Source organism: Schistocerca gregaria, chromosome X, assembly GCF_023897955.1.
Source record: "Schistocerca gregaria isolate iqSchGreg1 chromosome X, iqSchGreg1.2, whole genome shotgun sequence".
Lineage (NCBI taxonomy): Eukaryota > Metazoa > Arthropoda > Insecta > Orthoptera > Acrididae > Schistocerca > Schistocerca gregaria.
Window position 1 is genome coordinate 210,839,981 of NC_064931.1, and position 15,931 is coordinate 210,855,911.

At 41.6% G+C, this 15,931-nt stretch overlaps 1 protein-coding gene across 3 annotated transcripts in view; it reads left to right on the plus strand.

The window, feature by feature from the left end:
- LOC126299611 (uncharacterized) overlaps positions 1-15,931 on the plus strand; it is a 468,671-nt gene that overhangs the window by 379,629 nt on the left and 73,111 nt on the right. For all 3 annotated transcript variants that reach the window (XM_049991647.1, XM_049991646.1, XM_049991645.1), the window contains one exon: positions 37-8,331. In XM_049991647.1, the coding sequence (XP_049847604.1) occupies positions 37-8,331 (8,295 nt within the window). The remainder of the gene's footprint in view (positions 1-36; positions 8,332-15,931) is intronic.

The following is a 15,931-nucleotide window of genomic DNA, read 5'->3' on the forward strand; positions in this document are numbered from 1 at the left end:
ATAATTGTATTATCTCTTGTTTTTTCTCTTTTGTAGACCAGTGCAGCACAGCAAAATGTTGGTGGATCACCAAATAAACCAGCTGCATCTGTCACACCAAGTAGTACAGAAATCAGTAGTACAGACCCATCAAACTTGGGCTTGTCATCTGGAATTTCAGTCAGTGGTGCAGCACCATCTGACCACAAATCTCAGATGCAAGATCAACAACACCAACACCACCACCACCATCATCAACAGCAGCAGCAGCAGCAGCAGCAGCAGCAGCAGCAACAACAACAACAACAGCAACCACAACACCAACAACAGCTGCAGCAGCAACAGCAGCAGCAACAGCAACAACAACAACAACATCATCAACAACACCAACACCAACAGCAACAGCAGCAGCAGCTTCATAATCAGAACTTTGCCATGATGGGGCATGCAAACCAGAACCAGTCCTTTGTAAATGACCATAGTGGCTCCTATCACGATATGCAGTACCATAATTCTAGTCATAATGTTACGCATTCTTATGGTTCACAGGGAAACTATGGAGTTACAGAATTTGGGCCCAATGCAACTAATGCATCATTTGGAAACTTTGTCAAGACTGCCTACAATAACTGCCCCGATCAAGGAAATACTGCTGTGTCTTATGCAAATAACCCAGGTGTATCATATTACCAGACGAATAGTTCTAGTCAGACTTCAACATTCAGCTCACCATACTACTCGCATGCACCAGGCCAACAGAACACTAGTGGTAATTCATACCACTGTAGTTCTAACACTGCAGGGTCAACGTATTGGCAAAATACTCAGCCAAATTACTTCCAACAGAATAATCAGAGTCAGTATTATGGTACAGGGAACACAGATAATAATATTTATGGAACATCTAATAATTCTCAATACTTTTTAGGCTCCAGTTATACTGATACAGTGAATGGGGACCGTTATATGACCCAAGGAAACTCAGATCGTGACAGAAATATGTATTTTATGGGAGAAAGTGACCAAATGGTAATGCAGGTTCCAACTCAAACATCACAAAACCAAATGAGAGATTTGCGGAATGGCGTAGGTAGTTCATTAGATATGAATGTTCAGAATCAAGTAATGAACTCAGTGACTTCTGTTAATAATAATTCAAACCAGATTGCAAATATTGGTGGCCCACAGCCCCTTATGAGGAATCAGAGCAGTCAGCTTTCTAGTCAGACACAAGGTGATGGATCACAAAATTTTATGCAGAATCAGCAAAATCAAATGACTACCCAGCCCCAATTAAATGTTTCCCATAATGGACAGAATCAAATGAATTCACTTGGTTTAACAGGGAGTATAAATAGTACAATTGGAACAATGCAGATGCAAATGAGAAATCAATTGAATCAGATGACAAATCAAAGCCAGATCACCAATATGCAAATGCAGATGCAGATGCAAATTCAGATGGTTAATTTACAAAATCAAGGTACAAACCAAAACCAAATAAATAACTTTCAAAATCAAGCCGGATGTCAACAAAATCAGACAAGTCAACAGAATCAAATGGGAATGCACCAGATGCTAAATCAACAGCAGCAGGTAATACCACAAACAGAGAATCATCAAAATATGTCAAATATTCATCCAAATATGGTTGGTGGTCAACAGCATCAGATTATCCCACAACAGCAAATTGTATCACAACAGCAGAACCAAAGTGGACAACAAACACAAGTTGGACAGATTAGTCAGTCTGGGCAGCAAACACATGTGAGTCACCAACAGACCCAGCCGATGAACCGGCAAACCCAAGAAAATATGCAGTCACAATTATCACCATCTGTGTCTCAATTGGAAACACACCACCTCCAGTCTGGTTCTCAACAGAACCTCACTAATCATGAAACGAATCGCCAGGTGCCCTTAGCTACACATCAGGTAGGAAATCCTCAGTCTCAAACTGCAACCCATATGAGTTCACAAGTTTCAGAGATACCAAATCATTTGGGATCTCAGCAGCCCCAGATGTCAAATCAGACGGGATCTCAGCAGCCTCAGATGCCAAGTCAAATTGGATCACAGCATTCACAGATGCAGCCAAATGTTGGACTACAGCAGAATCAAGGAATGTCTCAAATTGGGAGTCTACAGCCTCAGGTGTCACCTCAACTAGGATCACAGCAAGTGCAACCACCACCACAGATTATAGTCCAACAGTCCCAGATGATGTCTCAGTTGGAGAGTCATCAATCACAGATTTCATCTCAGAGGCAACCCCATAATTCCCAGTCACATTCACAAGTTGGATCACAGCATTCCCAGATGCTTCAGAAAATGGGACCACAACATTTGCAAGTGCCAATGCAAATGGGACATCAGCATTGTCAGATATCATCCTCACAGATGGGGCATCAGATTTTGCAGATGGGAACTCAGCACTCCCAGATGCCACATGAAGCAAGTGCCCATAATGTGCAGATGTCATCTCAGATTGGATCTCAGCAGACTCATATGCAGTCTCAAATGGCATCTCAGCAATCACAGGTGCCTCCCCATTTAGGTACTTCAAAAACCCTCATATTAACACAGTCGGTGTCTCAGCAGTCATCACATTCTGAAATGGGTTCTAGGCAAACCCAAATGACATCTGAGATTGAAGAACTGAATTCTCGAATAGTTTCAGAAATAGGATCTACTCAGTCTCAGAATAATCCAGAGATGGGGCAACAGCAGTCACAAACAACTTCTGAAACTGAATCTCACCAAACTCAAGGCCCATCTCAGTTTGGACAACGTGAGCTACAGATGCCGACACAGATGGGTTCGAAACAGTCCCATATGCCATCCCTAGACCCCCAGCAGCACCAGGTACAGTCTCAGGCTGGATCACAGCAGTCTAATTTGTCTCCACAGTCGGATCTGAAGCAGTCTCATGTGGCTGCAGGAGTGGGATCTCAACAGTCACAAATGGTATCTGAGCATTCTCAGGTTTCTTCTCAGATGGGATCTCATTACTCACAAGTATCTCATATGACATCTCAGCAAACACAGCTATCTTTACATGCAGGGTCTCAGCAACAGCATGCCCCCACTCAGGCAGAAAATGAGCAGTCACAGATGCATACACATACTGTTCAGAATTCTCTGGTTCACTGTCAAATTGGAAATCAACAGACGCTGGCACCTCAACAATCTCAGAAATCATCTCATATTGGAAATCAGCAAATGGAACGACAGAATCAGGTTTCATGTCATATGGGAGCTCAGTTTACCCAGATACTTCCTCATCCAAGTGATCAGCAGTCCCAGCTGCTACCTCGGCCAGATTCACAGTCACAAATGTTACCTCAAATGGTATCTCAACATACGCAAGTGCAATCTCAAACAGTGCAACAGAATTTACAGGGGCATCAAATGGGACCCCAGAGCACTCAAATTTCACATCAGATGGGACCCCAGAATACACAGATGCCACATCAAGTTGGTCCACAAAACTCCCAGATCCCACATCAAATGGGATCTCAAAGTAATCAACTGCAACAGCAGATGGGATCACAGAATTCTGAAGTATCACATCAGATTGGCTCTCAGAGCTCACAGATGTTACATCAGAACTCACAGATGTCACATCAGCTTGGATCTCAAAACTGCCAAGTTCCACACCACATGGGACATCAGACGTGCCAGATGTCTCATAATATGCCAACACAAAACTCCCAAATGCAGCATCAGATGGCATCTCAGAACACACAAATCTCGCATCAGACGAGAGGTCAGAACCCCCAGACATCAAACCTGTCAGGTGCTCAGAACACCCAACTAATACATCACATGGGATCGCAGAACATGCAAGGGTCACATCAGATGATGCCTCAAAACACTCAGTCAAATCTTCAGATGGGACATCAGAATTCTCAAATGCCACCACAGATGGTATCTCAGAATTCCCACATGCATCATCATATAGGATCTGTTAATTCCCAGTTGCCTTCTCAGCTGGGATCTCATAATTCACACGCAGCTCCCCAGATGCAACCTCAGGATGGACAACCTCCACATCAGATGATGCTTCAGGATTCCCAAATGTCACATCCAATGGGGCACCAGGACTCCCAGGTACCACATCAGATGAGAGCTCAAGACACTCAGTTGCCACATCAGATGAGACCACAGGATACTCAAACAGCACACCAGGTAGGCCCTCAGGAGTCACAGATGACACATCAGTTGCAGCCTCAGAACTCGCAGGTGCCAAATCATATGGGACTTCAAGAACCGTGTGTGGCACATCATGTGGGATCTCAGAATTCTCAGCTGCAGCTTCAAATGGGACTACAGAGCTCCCAGTCACCACATCTCAGTGGATCTCAGAATGCAGAGACACCTTGTCAGACTATGCCCCAGCACACTCAGCAGTCCCAACCTCTAGGTCCTCAGAATTCTATGTCATCACATTCAGGAGGACCACAGAACACTCAACAGCTGCAGCAAGTGGGATCTCAAAACTCCCAGGTGCCTCATCAGGGAGCCTGTCAGGATTCACAGATCTCACACAGTATGAGTCCTGAGGACCCACAGCTGCCATCTGATATTGATTCTGAGGATTCTCAGCTTCCAGCTCTAATGGGACATCAGAATTCGAAGATGACATCTAATACAGGGCCTCATCACTCGCAGATGATTTCAAATATTGAATCTCAGTCTTCGAAGGTACCAGGAACACAGCACGGTTCTGTGGCTACACAAGTTGGGTGTCAGAATTCTCAAACATTATCTCAGAGGGCAGTGCAAGATGGGGACACCGGACCGAAGATGACCTCACAGTTGTCTCAGGCTGCTATTCAGATGTCGTCTCAGCATTCTCACATGCAACTTTTGATGAATTCTCAACAGTCACAAATCACTCCATTAATGAACTGTCAACAGTCACTACATATTACAACCCCAGAACCTCAAATGAGCTCTCAGGTATCATCACAGCAAGTACAGTTGCAACAGGTGGGATCACAGCCATCACAAATGTCATCTCACCTGAGAACACAGCAGTGCCAACTAACAGAAATTGTTCAACAACATTCTCAAATAGAATTTGAGCCAGCTCAGTTGACATCACAGGTGGGATCTGATCAGTCATGTATTACATCAGAGGTCAGATCTCAACAGGATCAGTCACTGGCCCCTATGACATGTCAGCAACCTGCAAATAGTAATCAGAGAGAACTGCAGACAGAAGTCCAGGAAGGCTCCCAACATCATCAACAGCGTGAATCTCAGGAAGCTCCAGTGACACAGCAGACTGGAACACTGCAGAATCGGACAACGCTCGATATGACGAAATGCCAGTCTCCCAGTGCATCTCAGATGGGATCGCAGATATCCCAAGCAGACTCTCAGCTGCCTCCAGTGGAATCAAATATGCATGGAAGACTAGGACAAATTGCTTCTCACCAATCTAATGGAGCAACTCAGACTGGAACCCACTCTTCCCAAATATCACAACAAATAACAGAATCAGAGTCACAGATGTTAAAACTTGCATCACATTCTAGCATGAAAACTCAATTAGATAACCACCAGCATAGAATAATATCTGAGGTGCAACAGCACAATCCAGTGGAAAGCCAGCAGTGCCAAAGGCAGGAACAGACATCACCACTTATGGGGGCATTTGTAGATGCTCAGCAGCCTGAAATGACACCTCAAGCTGAGGGCCAGCAGTCCCAGGCAAGTAGTCAAATTCTGCAGCCTCTAACAAGTCATCAAAGAATGGCAGATAATGAACACTGTACAGAATTACCAACAGGCCAACATTCCCAAGGAACTCAAGTAGATACACAAAACTGTGTTAGAAACCAAAGCAACCAGACGTCGCAGTTATGTGAAAAACCACTAGCAGATGCTCACGTTAGTCAGATGTCACAAATTGAAACACATATTTTCCAACAAACCCAGTTGGAGAGCCAAGTGAACCAACATCAGTACACGTGTCAGCAGTCTAACACAAACCAGCAGCAGCCTCATGTTGATATGCAAATGGGGCATCATTCACATATGGGAAATTACATGAACCAGCAGACGTCACTGGAAAATCTGTCTAATTCTGATAACCATATGAATTGTCAACCAAATCTGAATCAGCATTCACAGGTGGGAACACAGACAGGTCTCCAATCACAAGCTGAGTCACAAGAAGCCATATCTGTGGACCAGAATACACATTCAGTGAACCAGAAGTCTCAAGTGTGTGACAATCAGTCCCCCACACACACCCAGCAGCATCAAGAAGGGACTCAGACCCAGCAGCAAACTGATCACTGTGAGCCACTTGCCGGACTGCACATACCTCTGCAGGTGAACAGTCAGCAGCAACAGCAGCAGCAGCAGCAGCAGCAGCAGCAGCAGCCGCCGTCTGTACCACCACCACCACCACCACCTGGCCACCCAAGTGAGGAAAAAAATCAGAGGGTTATTCAGCAGTCAGCAGTGGGCAGTCAGGTTAATCAGTCTCAACAACATACTGGCTCTAGCACAGAAAACATTGTACCACCTGGGCAACAAAGTCAAGCTGTAGGCCAATCTAGTCTGGTAACTGGAAACCAGGAAAAATCCATGCAGAACCAGCAAGATGAAAATGCACATCACGACAATTGTGCGACGTCTCAATTGCACTTAAGTGGGTCAGACTGTGAGTTGATTAATTTGGAAACTCAGATACTTCAAAGTAATCAGTTTTCAGTTCCAAATCACAGTAAAACAACAGATGTAGAGAATTTGCAGAATGTCATCATAAGTGACCATCAGATAAACAATGAAAATGGAATTGTCACAAGCCAGATGGGTCAGATACAAGGTTTTAATGATAAAATTACAAGTGTGCAAAACTCACAGGAAACCTCTGACAAATTATCCAGCAAGACGCAAGATTGCCAGTCACAGATAGAACCTATAAAAAATCATTCTGGAACTGAAAGTCAAGGAAATGTTGAAAACTGTACAACTCATTTAGATAATATCGTAGCAAAAAATGCTGGTAACAGCATTACTAATGCACAGGAAGTTGTGGGAGACCTCGCACACAGTGTAAATAATGAGGCATCAGATGAAAGGAAAGATATGTCAACAAATTTAAATAGTAAACTTTTGCCCCCATATTCTGAATGTCCAGATCAAAGTAATGATTTGAATGATATACAGTCACTGTATTGTGATCATTCGTCTGTTGCTGGGATAGAACAAAATCGTCACATAGAAGATACCAACGCATTGAACTCCAGTGTGCATTCTGAAGTTAGCTGTCATAACAGTAGTAGCAGCAGCAGTAGCAGCAGCAGCAGTAGCAGCAGTGGTACCTTAAGCAGTACAAGTCTTGACACTAATAGCAGTAATGGTAGTAAACTGATACAAACTACCACTAATGCTGCAAATTTTATCGATTTGAAGATTTGTGAAAATAACAGCCCTGTGTTCAATTCGACATCAGCAGAGCAATCATTTTGTGAAGAGACACTAAAACAAGAAACTAAGGATCTGATGTTTCCAGACTTCCACTCTACATCTGGTAGTATTTTCAATCAGTTTGCAACTACACTTTCACCTACACTTTCACCTTGTGCTCAGACATGTGATAAATCTTTGAATCAGTGGGGACAGCAGAGAAATGATGTTTGTGATGGAGAAAGACTGGTTGGTGGTGACGTTGAAAAGCAGTCTTCCAGTTCTGATAAGACACCCACGACAGAGAATTCTTCCACTATTCAATCATCGGATAAAGTTGTTGACAGTAGTAGACCAATTAACATCCAAAGCGAAAATAACTGTTCACCAGTCACCAAATGTGAATTGAAAACTGAATCTGAAGAATGTTTCAGAAATAAGAGCCCATATTCTGAGATAAAGTATAGTGATATGTGTTCTAAAGACAGTCTACTAAAGCATGAAACAATAGGGACAGAATACTCAAAGCTCAAAATGGAAGGTAATATAAATGAAATGAAGCAAGCATCTGATGATATTGCAACTAAACTGAAGATTGAAAATGATGATTCTCATACTACAGTTGATAGTTCCTCCCACAACAAATTGCCCATAGCAAATACTGGTGTTTTGGAGAAAGGAAAGGAAAGTGAGAAAGGGAATGAAAAACAATCCAGTAACTTTGATACTTCTTCCAAGAAGGACTGTGGTGGAGAAGGTGAGAATAAGGAGAAGCAGAGTGAACCAACTGAAAAGTTAACGGAACCAGAAAATGGTGAAATTGGACCAGTCCAAGGTACATACATGCCAGATGCAGCAAAAATGACCGAGTCTGCCTTAGGAAGAAGTTTTAAAGATGATCCTGGCATTCCTTATGACTGGGTGAGTTATTTGAAAATTTTTATGTAGTAATTAAGTTGGATAAAAAAAATTGCTTGCAACTTTAGTGACAACATGTGTTACATCACTTGTGTGACTTTTTTATCACCACAAGTAATGGGATCTGTTCTGGTTGTTGTCGCCGTCATGTTCAGTATGAAGACTTGTTTGACATGTCCCTCCATGGTATTCTAACCTGTGTTAAACTCTTCATCTCTGCATAACCACTGCAATTTACATCCATTTGAACCTGCTTGCTGTATTGAAGCTTTGGTCTCCTCCTACAATGTTTACCTCCTCACACTTTCTTCTGTCACCCAACTGACAATTTATTGATGACTCAGAATGTGTCTTATCAACCAATCCCTTCTTTTGATCAGGTTGTGCCATAAAATTATTTTTTCATCCTCATTTGTTGTTCGATCTACCCATCTAATCTTCAGCATTCTTCTCTAACCTCACATTTGAAAAGCTTCTACTCTCGTCTCATATGAACTGTTTGTCTTCCACATTTCACTTCAATACAAGGCTACTCCACAGACAGATTCCTTCAGAAAAGACTTCCTAACCCGTGTATTGATGTCAGATGTAAACAAATTTGTTTTTCAGAAATGCTTTTCTTACTGTTGAAATTTAGAGTTTATATTCTCTCTACTTTGGCCATCACCAGTTATTTAGCTGCCCAAACAGCAACACTGTATTCTACCTTTAATGTCTTTGTGTCCTAATGTAATTCCCTCAGGATCACTTGATTTTCATTTGACTGCATTCCATTACTCTTCTTTTTTTATGTTCATCTTGTAAATTCTTTTTAAGCCACTATCCATTCTATTCAGCTGCTCTTCTGATTTGGACAGAATTGTAATGTCATCAGCAAACCTTTTAAGTTTTTATTTCTTTTCCCGGAACTTTCATTTGGTTTCCAAATTTATCCTTTTTTTCATTCACAGCTTGCTCAGTATACAGATTGAATAACTTCTGGTATAGTCTACAGCTCTGTCCTAATCCCATTTCAACTACTGCTTCCCTTTCATGTCCATCTACTATTATAACTGCCGTCTGGTTTCTGAACAAGTTGTAAATAACCTTTCGCTTGCTATATTTTATCTCTGTTATTTTCAAAATTTCAGAGTGTGTAGTCCAGTCAACATTGTCAAAAGCTTTATCCAAATTTACAAATGCTATAAACAAAGGTTGTTTTTCTTCAACCTGTATTCTAGGATAAGTTGTAGGGCTAATATTGCCTTGCTTGTTCCTTCATTTCTCCAGAACTCAAACTAATCTCCCCGAAGGTCAGCTCATTTTTGTTTTTTCCTTTCATCTGTAAATAATTTGTGTCAGTTTTTTGCAACCTTGACTTTTTAAACTGTCGCTTCAATAGTACTCACACCTTTAAGCATTTACCTTCTGTGGAATTGGAATTATTATGGTTGTCTTGAAGTCTGAGGGTATTTCACCTGTCTCATATATCTTGCACACCAGGGGAATAATTTTGTCATGGCTGTCTTCCCCAAGGCTGTCAGTAATTCTAAGGGAATGTCAACAACTCCAAGGGCATTGTTTCCACTTAAGTCTCCCAGTGCTCTGTAAACATCTCCTCCCAGTATCGTATCGCTTACCACATCTTCACCTAATTCTTCTTCAGATTCTATGAATTAAACTCTATGTAGAGGGTGTTTCAACACAGCAGTTACAGACTTTCATGAGAAATAGTCCACCTAGGTAATGGAAAATCACAGAGCAGTGCATGATTGGAAACACTTTTCCAGCTCTGTAGTGACACCACAAAACACAAGAAAGGAAGTATATGTACAGGGAGCAAAAACATGTTAATTATATTTAGTAAAGCTAAAATACTGGGACGGCTTTGGCTGGTGTATGTGGTAGATTGCACTATGCACACTGCAACATCATATGATGCAGCATATGCACCAAGGGTGCCAATACCCTGGGGCAATGGGGAGCTACAGCCCCCCCCCCCCCCCCCCATCCCTCTACCGAGCTCTGAAGGAAGAAAAAACAGCTTTTTATAGGGTCATATGGCTACTTACATCGGCCATTCATCATTCAAAATATTAAAAAATTCCACGCTCCTAAATCTTTTGCCCCCCTCCCCAAAAAGTATCATATGGACACCCTTGATGTGCATCATCAATTGTGACCACACTCATGGTTAAGTTTCATTTTGCCTGCTGTCGAGGAAGTAGAATGGCATGTTAGCCAAACACAGAGTTCGCTGATATGTGTCTGGTATATGAGGCCTCTGATTTCAGTGGGCAAGGCACACAGCAGTTGTACGGTCAAAGTAACCCCACAAGCCAATGTCCTTGCCATACCTTCTTTGCATATTTGCACAGGAGGTTTTCTGAAAGGGGCTCCATCAGCGAGGAGAAACATCAACATGAGCAAACAGTAACAGTGGTAGCCAACGAGGAGACTGTGCTGGGGCTGGTACAGAACAGCCCCGCTGCCAGTACATGAGCTATCACCTGTCATGTTGACATTTCCAACAACAGCGTCTGGCAGATCCTGCATGACAACTCCATGCGCCCTTTTCACACTCAGCACGTGCATTTCCTTGATGAAGACGATTTTGGTCCATGTGTTGCCTTTGCACAGTGACATTTACAGATACTATCCCCATTTCCCAGCCACCATTTTGTTCACCAATGAGACGACCCTCAAACAGGAGGGAATGTACAACATACAACACCCAAGTGCAAGAAGAACCTGTGAAGCCCAGAGACAATTTTTAGTTCATGTGGGGGCCAGCATTCTCAGGGACCACCTCAACAGGTTATGCTTGTTGCCTCCAATCGTTTGATAGGTGCAACCTATCTCATCTCTCTTCAGCAAGTATCTATATAGCTATTGGATGACAGACACATACCCGCTGCTATGTGTTCTGCCATTTGGTTTCAGCATGATGGGACCCCTTACATTACAGCCTTGATGTGTGTTGTAACCTATACGCAACATATTGTCGACATTGAATTAGTCGGGGTGGCTGGCACATTGGCCAGCAAGATTACCAGACTTCTTCGTCTCGGAATATATCAACACATTGGTGTATGATACCCACATTAACAGTGCTGAGGAACTTGTAGCATTCATTGTAGCAGCTGCAGGGGAAGTCTGGTGTTTTACAGAACATCAGATCTTCCATGTGCCAGAGATGTGAGGTCTACATCACAGCCTGAGGTCACAATTTTGAGCACCATCTCTGATAATGACCATTGACTGTTTTTGTTCTTATTTCTTGGTTTATGCTTTACTAAGCATCCTATTTATATAATCGCTTTCTAGTTTGTTTTTTTTTTTTGGCCACTGCCGCACCAGGAAAGTGTTAACAATCACGCATTGCTATGTGATTTTCCGTTATTTAGGTGTACTTGATATCTGCTGAAAGTTTGTAACTGCTGTGCTGAAACACTCTATTCCTTCCATATTTCAGCTTCCCCTTCTTTATTCTTATAATCATAATATTTACTTGAACATTACTGTGTTTTTATTCAGATGATTGCTAAAATAATGTAAAGATCTATTGTGAGCTGCAACATTGGCGTGAATAAAAACATTGACGCACCAAGTGTAGAAGTTGTTTCTTTTACTTCAGTCTGGTCTTAGAATGGAATAAAAGAAACACATTGAAGAGGTGTTTCTATGTTTTGGAACATGGCATCATGTAATTGCATTGAAAAAACATAATTTGTCCAGGTCATTTCTCAGATTTAGTAGAGGCAGAATGATCAATAGTTTACATCATTGAGGGCAGATTGCTGGAGAAGGTGTACTGAAGATTGAAGCGCATGCACCATGCATCCTAAGTGGAAACGTCTATATTTTGGGAGTCTGTAGAAAATTGTTATTTGAAGTAAAACAGCAAGTGTAGCCAGTGAAAGTAGGCAATGGTCTATTTCAAATGATTTCTGAGATAGATACTTCTAAATATATTTATTATTATTATTATTATTATTATATGGTTTTATGTTGTGTGTTACCTTTATTGTTTATGTGGCAGGTTTCAGATTTAGAACTATAAATAGTATATTTTCAACAGGCCGCAGTAAATTTTTGAATATTTCACCAGTGTCAGTTAGCTTTTGTAGGAGAACATGTTACGTAGCTCATATTAGTGCATCTGCATTTTCTTTTAAGTTCTTTTATGAAGGCAGAAGTGTCGATGTAGGAAGTGTGAATTTCTCTTTATTCCTAGCATTGTACATATGTTGAAAATTATTTAAGAAAAATAGATCAGGATTGGTGTGTTTGAAAAGAATTAGTATGTACAGGAACTGAACAGTTAATATATATTCAAACCTCTTAATAATGGACAACAAGGCACTTTTGGCCTTTATTTGCACATCTTCCTTTTTTTTTTAAATCCGAGGTCATTATTTTCTTTTTGTGTCTTCTGAGATTCCCTAAAACATGGTACCATACCTCACCAACACCAAATAAAATAGAGACAGTAATTAAAAATTTTAGTGATGGATATTGTTGATATATGTTCCATTATTTCCCAGTTGATATATGTTCTAATATTTATGACTTCAGCTATGTGGAAACTGACTCAGTGTGTGGCGGCAGTATTATGTATGTAGTGGATAGACGCACTTGCAGTCCAGAGGTTGTGGCAAAGACATTGCTGAGGATGACCATTGGTCTGCTACAGGAAATAATGGTCCAGCATATGGATTGGCTAGTCATATCTCACCATTGAAGCCTGTTTTACATTGGAATCTGAATACATTTTTAACTTTGCTCTTCTGGACGTGGACTTTAATTTTGGAATTCTGGTTGCGTGTGGTGGCATTTACGATAAGTCGGGCTTTGTTCATTGGTGCTATTTGAACTCAAGTTACTTGAAGTTTAAACATTCACTCTCACTGCCTCTTCGACCATTAACTGAGCATTGATATTGGTGTCCACTGCTATGGGGCCTGTAGCAGTGACCTGCCTAGTTATTTCAAGCAGTGACACAAAATATTTGTCACAAATTACTGTACTATCAATTCAGTGTACACTACTGCTTTTCTCCAGTATACATTTGTGAAGAGATATGCCAAATTTCATAATGTTCTTTAAGATGTAAATCACTCAGATACAGAAAGACAGTTTACAAACATAGGAAAATCATAGACTTTTAATATTATATAGGTAACAAAACAGTGATGTGTGCAGTTACAGCATAATTTAGTCTTGAGTGCTAATGGTTAACTAGAAATAATCTTCAAAAAATAACTTATTGTTAACACCCTTTAATTTGAATTCTATCACTTCGTTTTGTTTCATTTCAGTATTACAACAAAGTCATTTACATTCTTTCTCTGTTACCTACTCTGGAGAGTATAAGGGGCTGTTGTCAGACTTGTTTCTCTTTGACAAATTCACAGCGAGGTTTGACTGTGACAGAGGGGTTCCCATTTGAGAGCTTTTGCAGTTCCTGCATTTGGCTGATAGTCAAAAGAAACTGAGAACAGGGATTCTTTTTAATTTTTCCTGGAATAATGTTGTCCATTTTTTTCTACAAATATGTAGAGCACATAATTAGGAATGACTGCAAGAATGATTTTAAATACACTACTGGCCATTAAAATTGCTACACGAAGAAGAAATGCAGATGATAAATGGGTATTCATTGGACAAATATATTATACTAGAACTGACATGTGATTACATTTTCACGCAATTTGGGTGCATAGATCCTGAGAAATCAGTACCCAGAACAACCACCTCTGGCCGTAATAGCGGCTTTGATACGCCTGGGCATTTAGTCAAACAGAGCTTGGATGGCGTGTGCAGTTACAGCTGCCCATGCAGCTTCAACACGATACCGCAGTTCATCAAGAGTAGTGACTGGTGTATTGTGACGAGCCAGTTGCTCGGCCACCATTGACCAGACGTTTTCAATTGGTGAGAGATCTGGAGAATTTGCTGGCCAGGGCAGCAGTTGAACATTTTCTGTATCCAGAAAGGCTCATACAGGACCTGCAACATGCGATCGTGCATTACCCTGCTGAAATGTATGGTTTCGCAGGGATCGAATGAAGGGTAGAGCCACGGGTCGTAACCCACGTCCACTGTTCAAAGTACCATCAATGCGAACAAGAGGTGACGGAGATGTGTAACCAATGGCACCCCATACCATCACGCCGGGTGATACACCAGTATGGCGATGATGAATACACGCTTCCAATGTGCGTTCACCACGATGTCGCCAAACACGGATGCGACCATCATGATGCTGTAAACAGAACCTGCCATTCGTGCACGCAGGTTCGTTGCTGAGTACACCATCGCAGGCGCTCCTGTATGTGATGCAGCGTCAAGGGTAACCACAGCCATGGTCTCCGAGCTGATAGTTCATGCTGCTGCAAACATCGTCGAACAGTTCGTGCAGATGGTTGTTGTCTTGCAAACATCCCCATCTGTTGACTCAGGGATAGAGACATGGCTGCACGATCTGTTACAGCCATGTGGATAAGATGCCTGTCATCTGGACTGCTAGTGATAAAAGGCCGTAGGGATCCAGCACTGTGTTCCATATTACCCCCTGAACCCACCGATTCCATATTGTGCTAACAGTCATTGGATCTCGACCAACACGAGCAGCAATGTCGCGATACGATAAACCACAATTGCAATAGGCTACAATCTGACCTTTATCAAAGTTGGAAATGTGATGGTATGCATTTCTCCTCCTTACACGAGACATGACAACAACGTTTCACCAGGCAACGCCGGTCAACTGCTGTTTGTGTATGAGAAATCGGTTGGAAACTTTCCTCATGTCAGCATGTTGTAGGTGTCGCCAGCAGCGCCAGCCTTGTGTGAATGATCTGAAAAGCTAATCATTTGCATATCACAGCATCTTCTTTCTGTCAGCTAAATTTTGCGTTAGTAGTACGTCATCTTCGTGGTGTAGCAATTTTAATTGCCAGTAGTGTATTTCCACAGTTTACGTATTTGCTGTGGAATGAATTTGCATTGTGTCAAATCAAAAACATAAAATCTCCAATAAATGTATGCTCAATGTATTCCATAGTCTACATACATATAAAATGCTCTAACGTATAAGTAAAATAAAGATGTGTGATACGTATCAATATTATTGTAACAGATAATATTCTCAACAAGCCGAACTTGAATAGAGAGAACTGTGTCAGGATTACAGAGAACCTAATTGAATATTTTGAGTGAAATCATTTTTCTACAAAGACTATTTATTTTGAAATAACCTGTTTACTTCACCATTTAACGATTGGCTAGTTTTGTCCCTTTTGACATTACCAACCTAGGTAAATTACGTTACATATCTTATCTGGTGGAAGTAACTGGGAGTTGAGAGGATCGCTTGAAGGGCCAAGAGTGCAAAGAGAAACTGACAGAGTGACTCAGTGAATTAACTTGTGACTGAATCAATCTCTCTCTCTCTCTCTCTCTCTCTCTCTCTCTCTCTCTCTCTCTCTCCCTCTCCCCCTCCCCCTCCCTCTCTCCCTCTCCGCATGGCCAGCTGTGTGCACTGAAATGTGCACTAGCTCTTTGAATAAATTCAGGAGCAAATTGCCCATCCCTTGTTTGAACACTGCAGATATTGTTA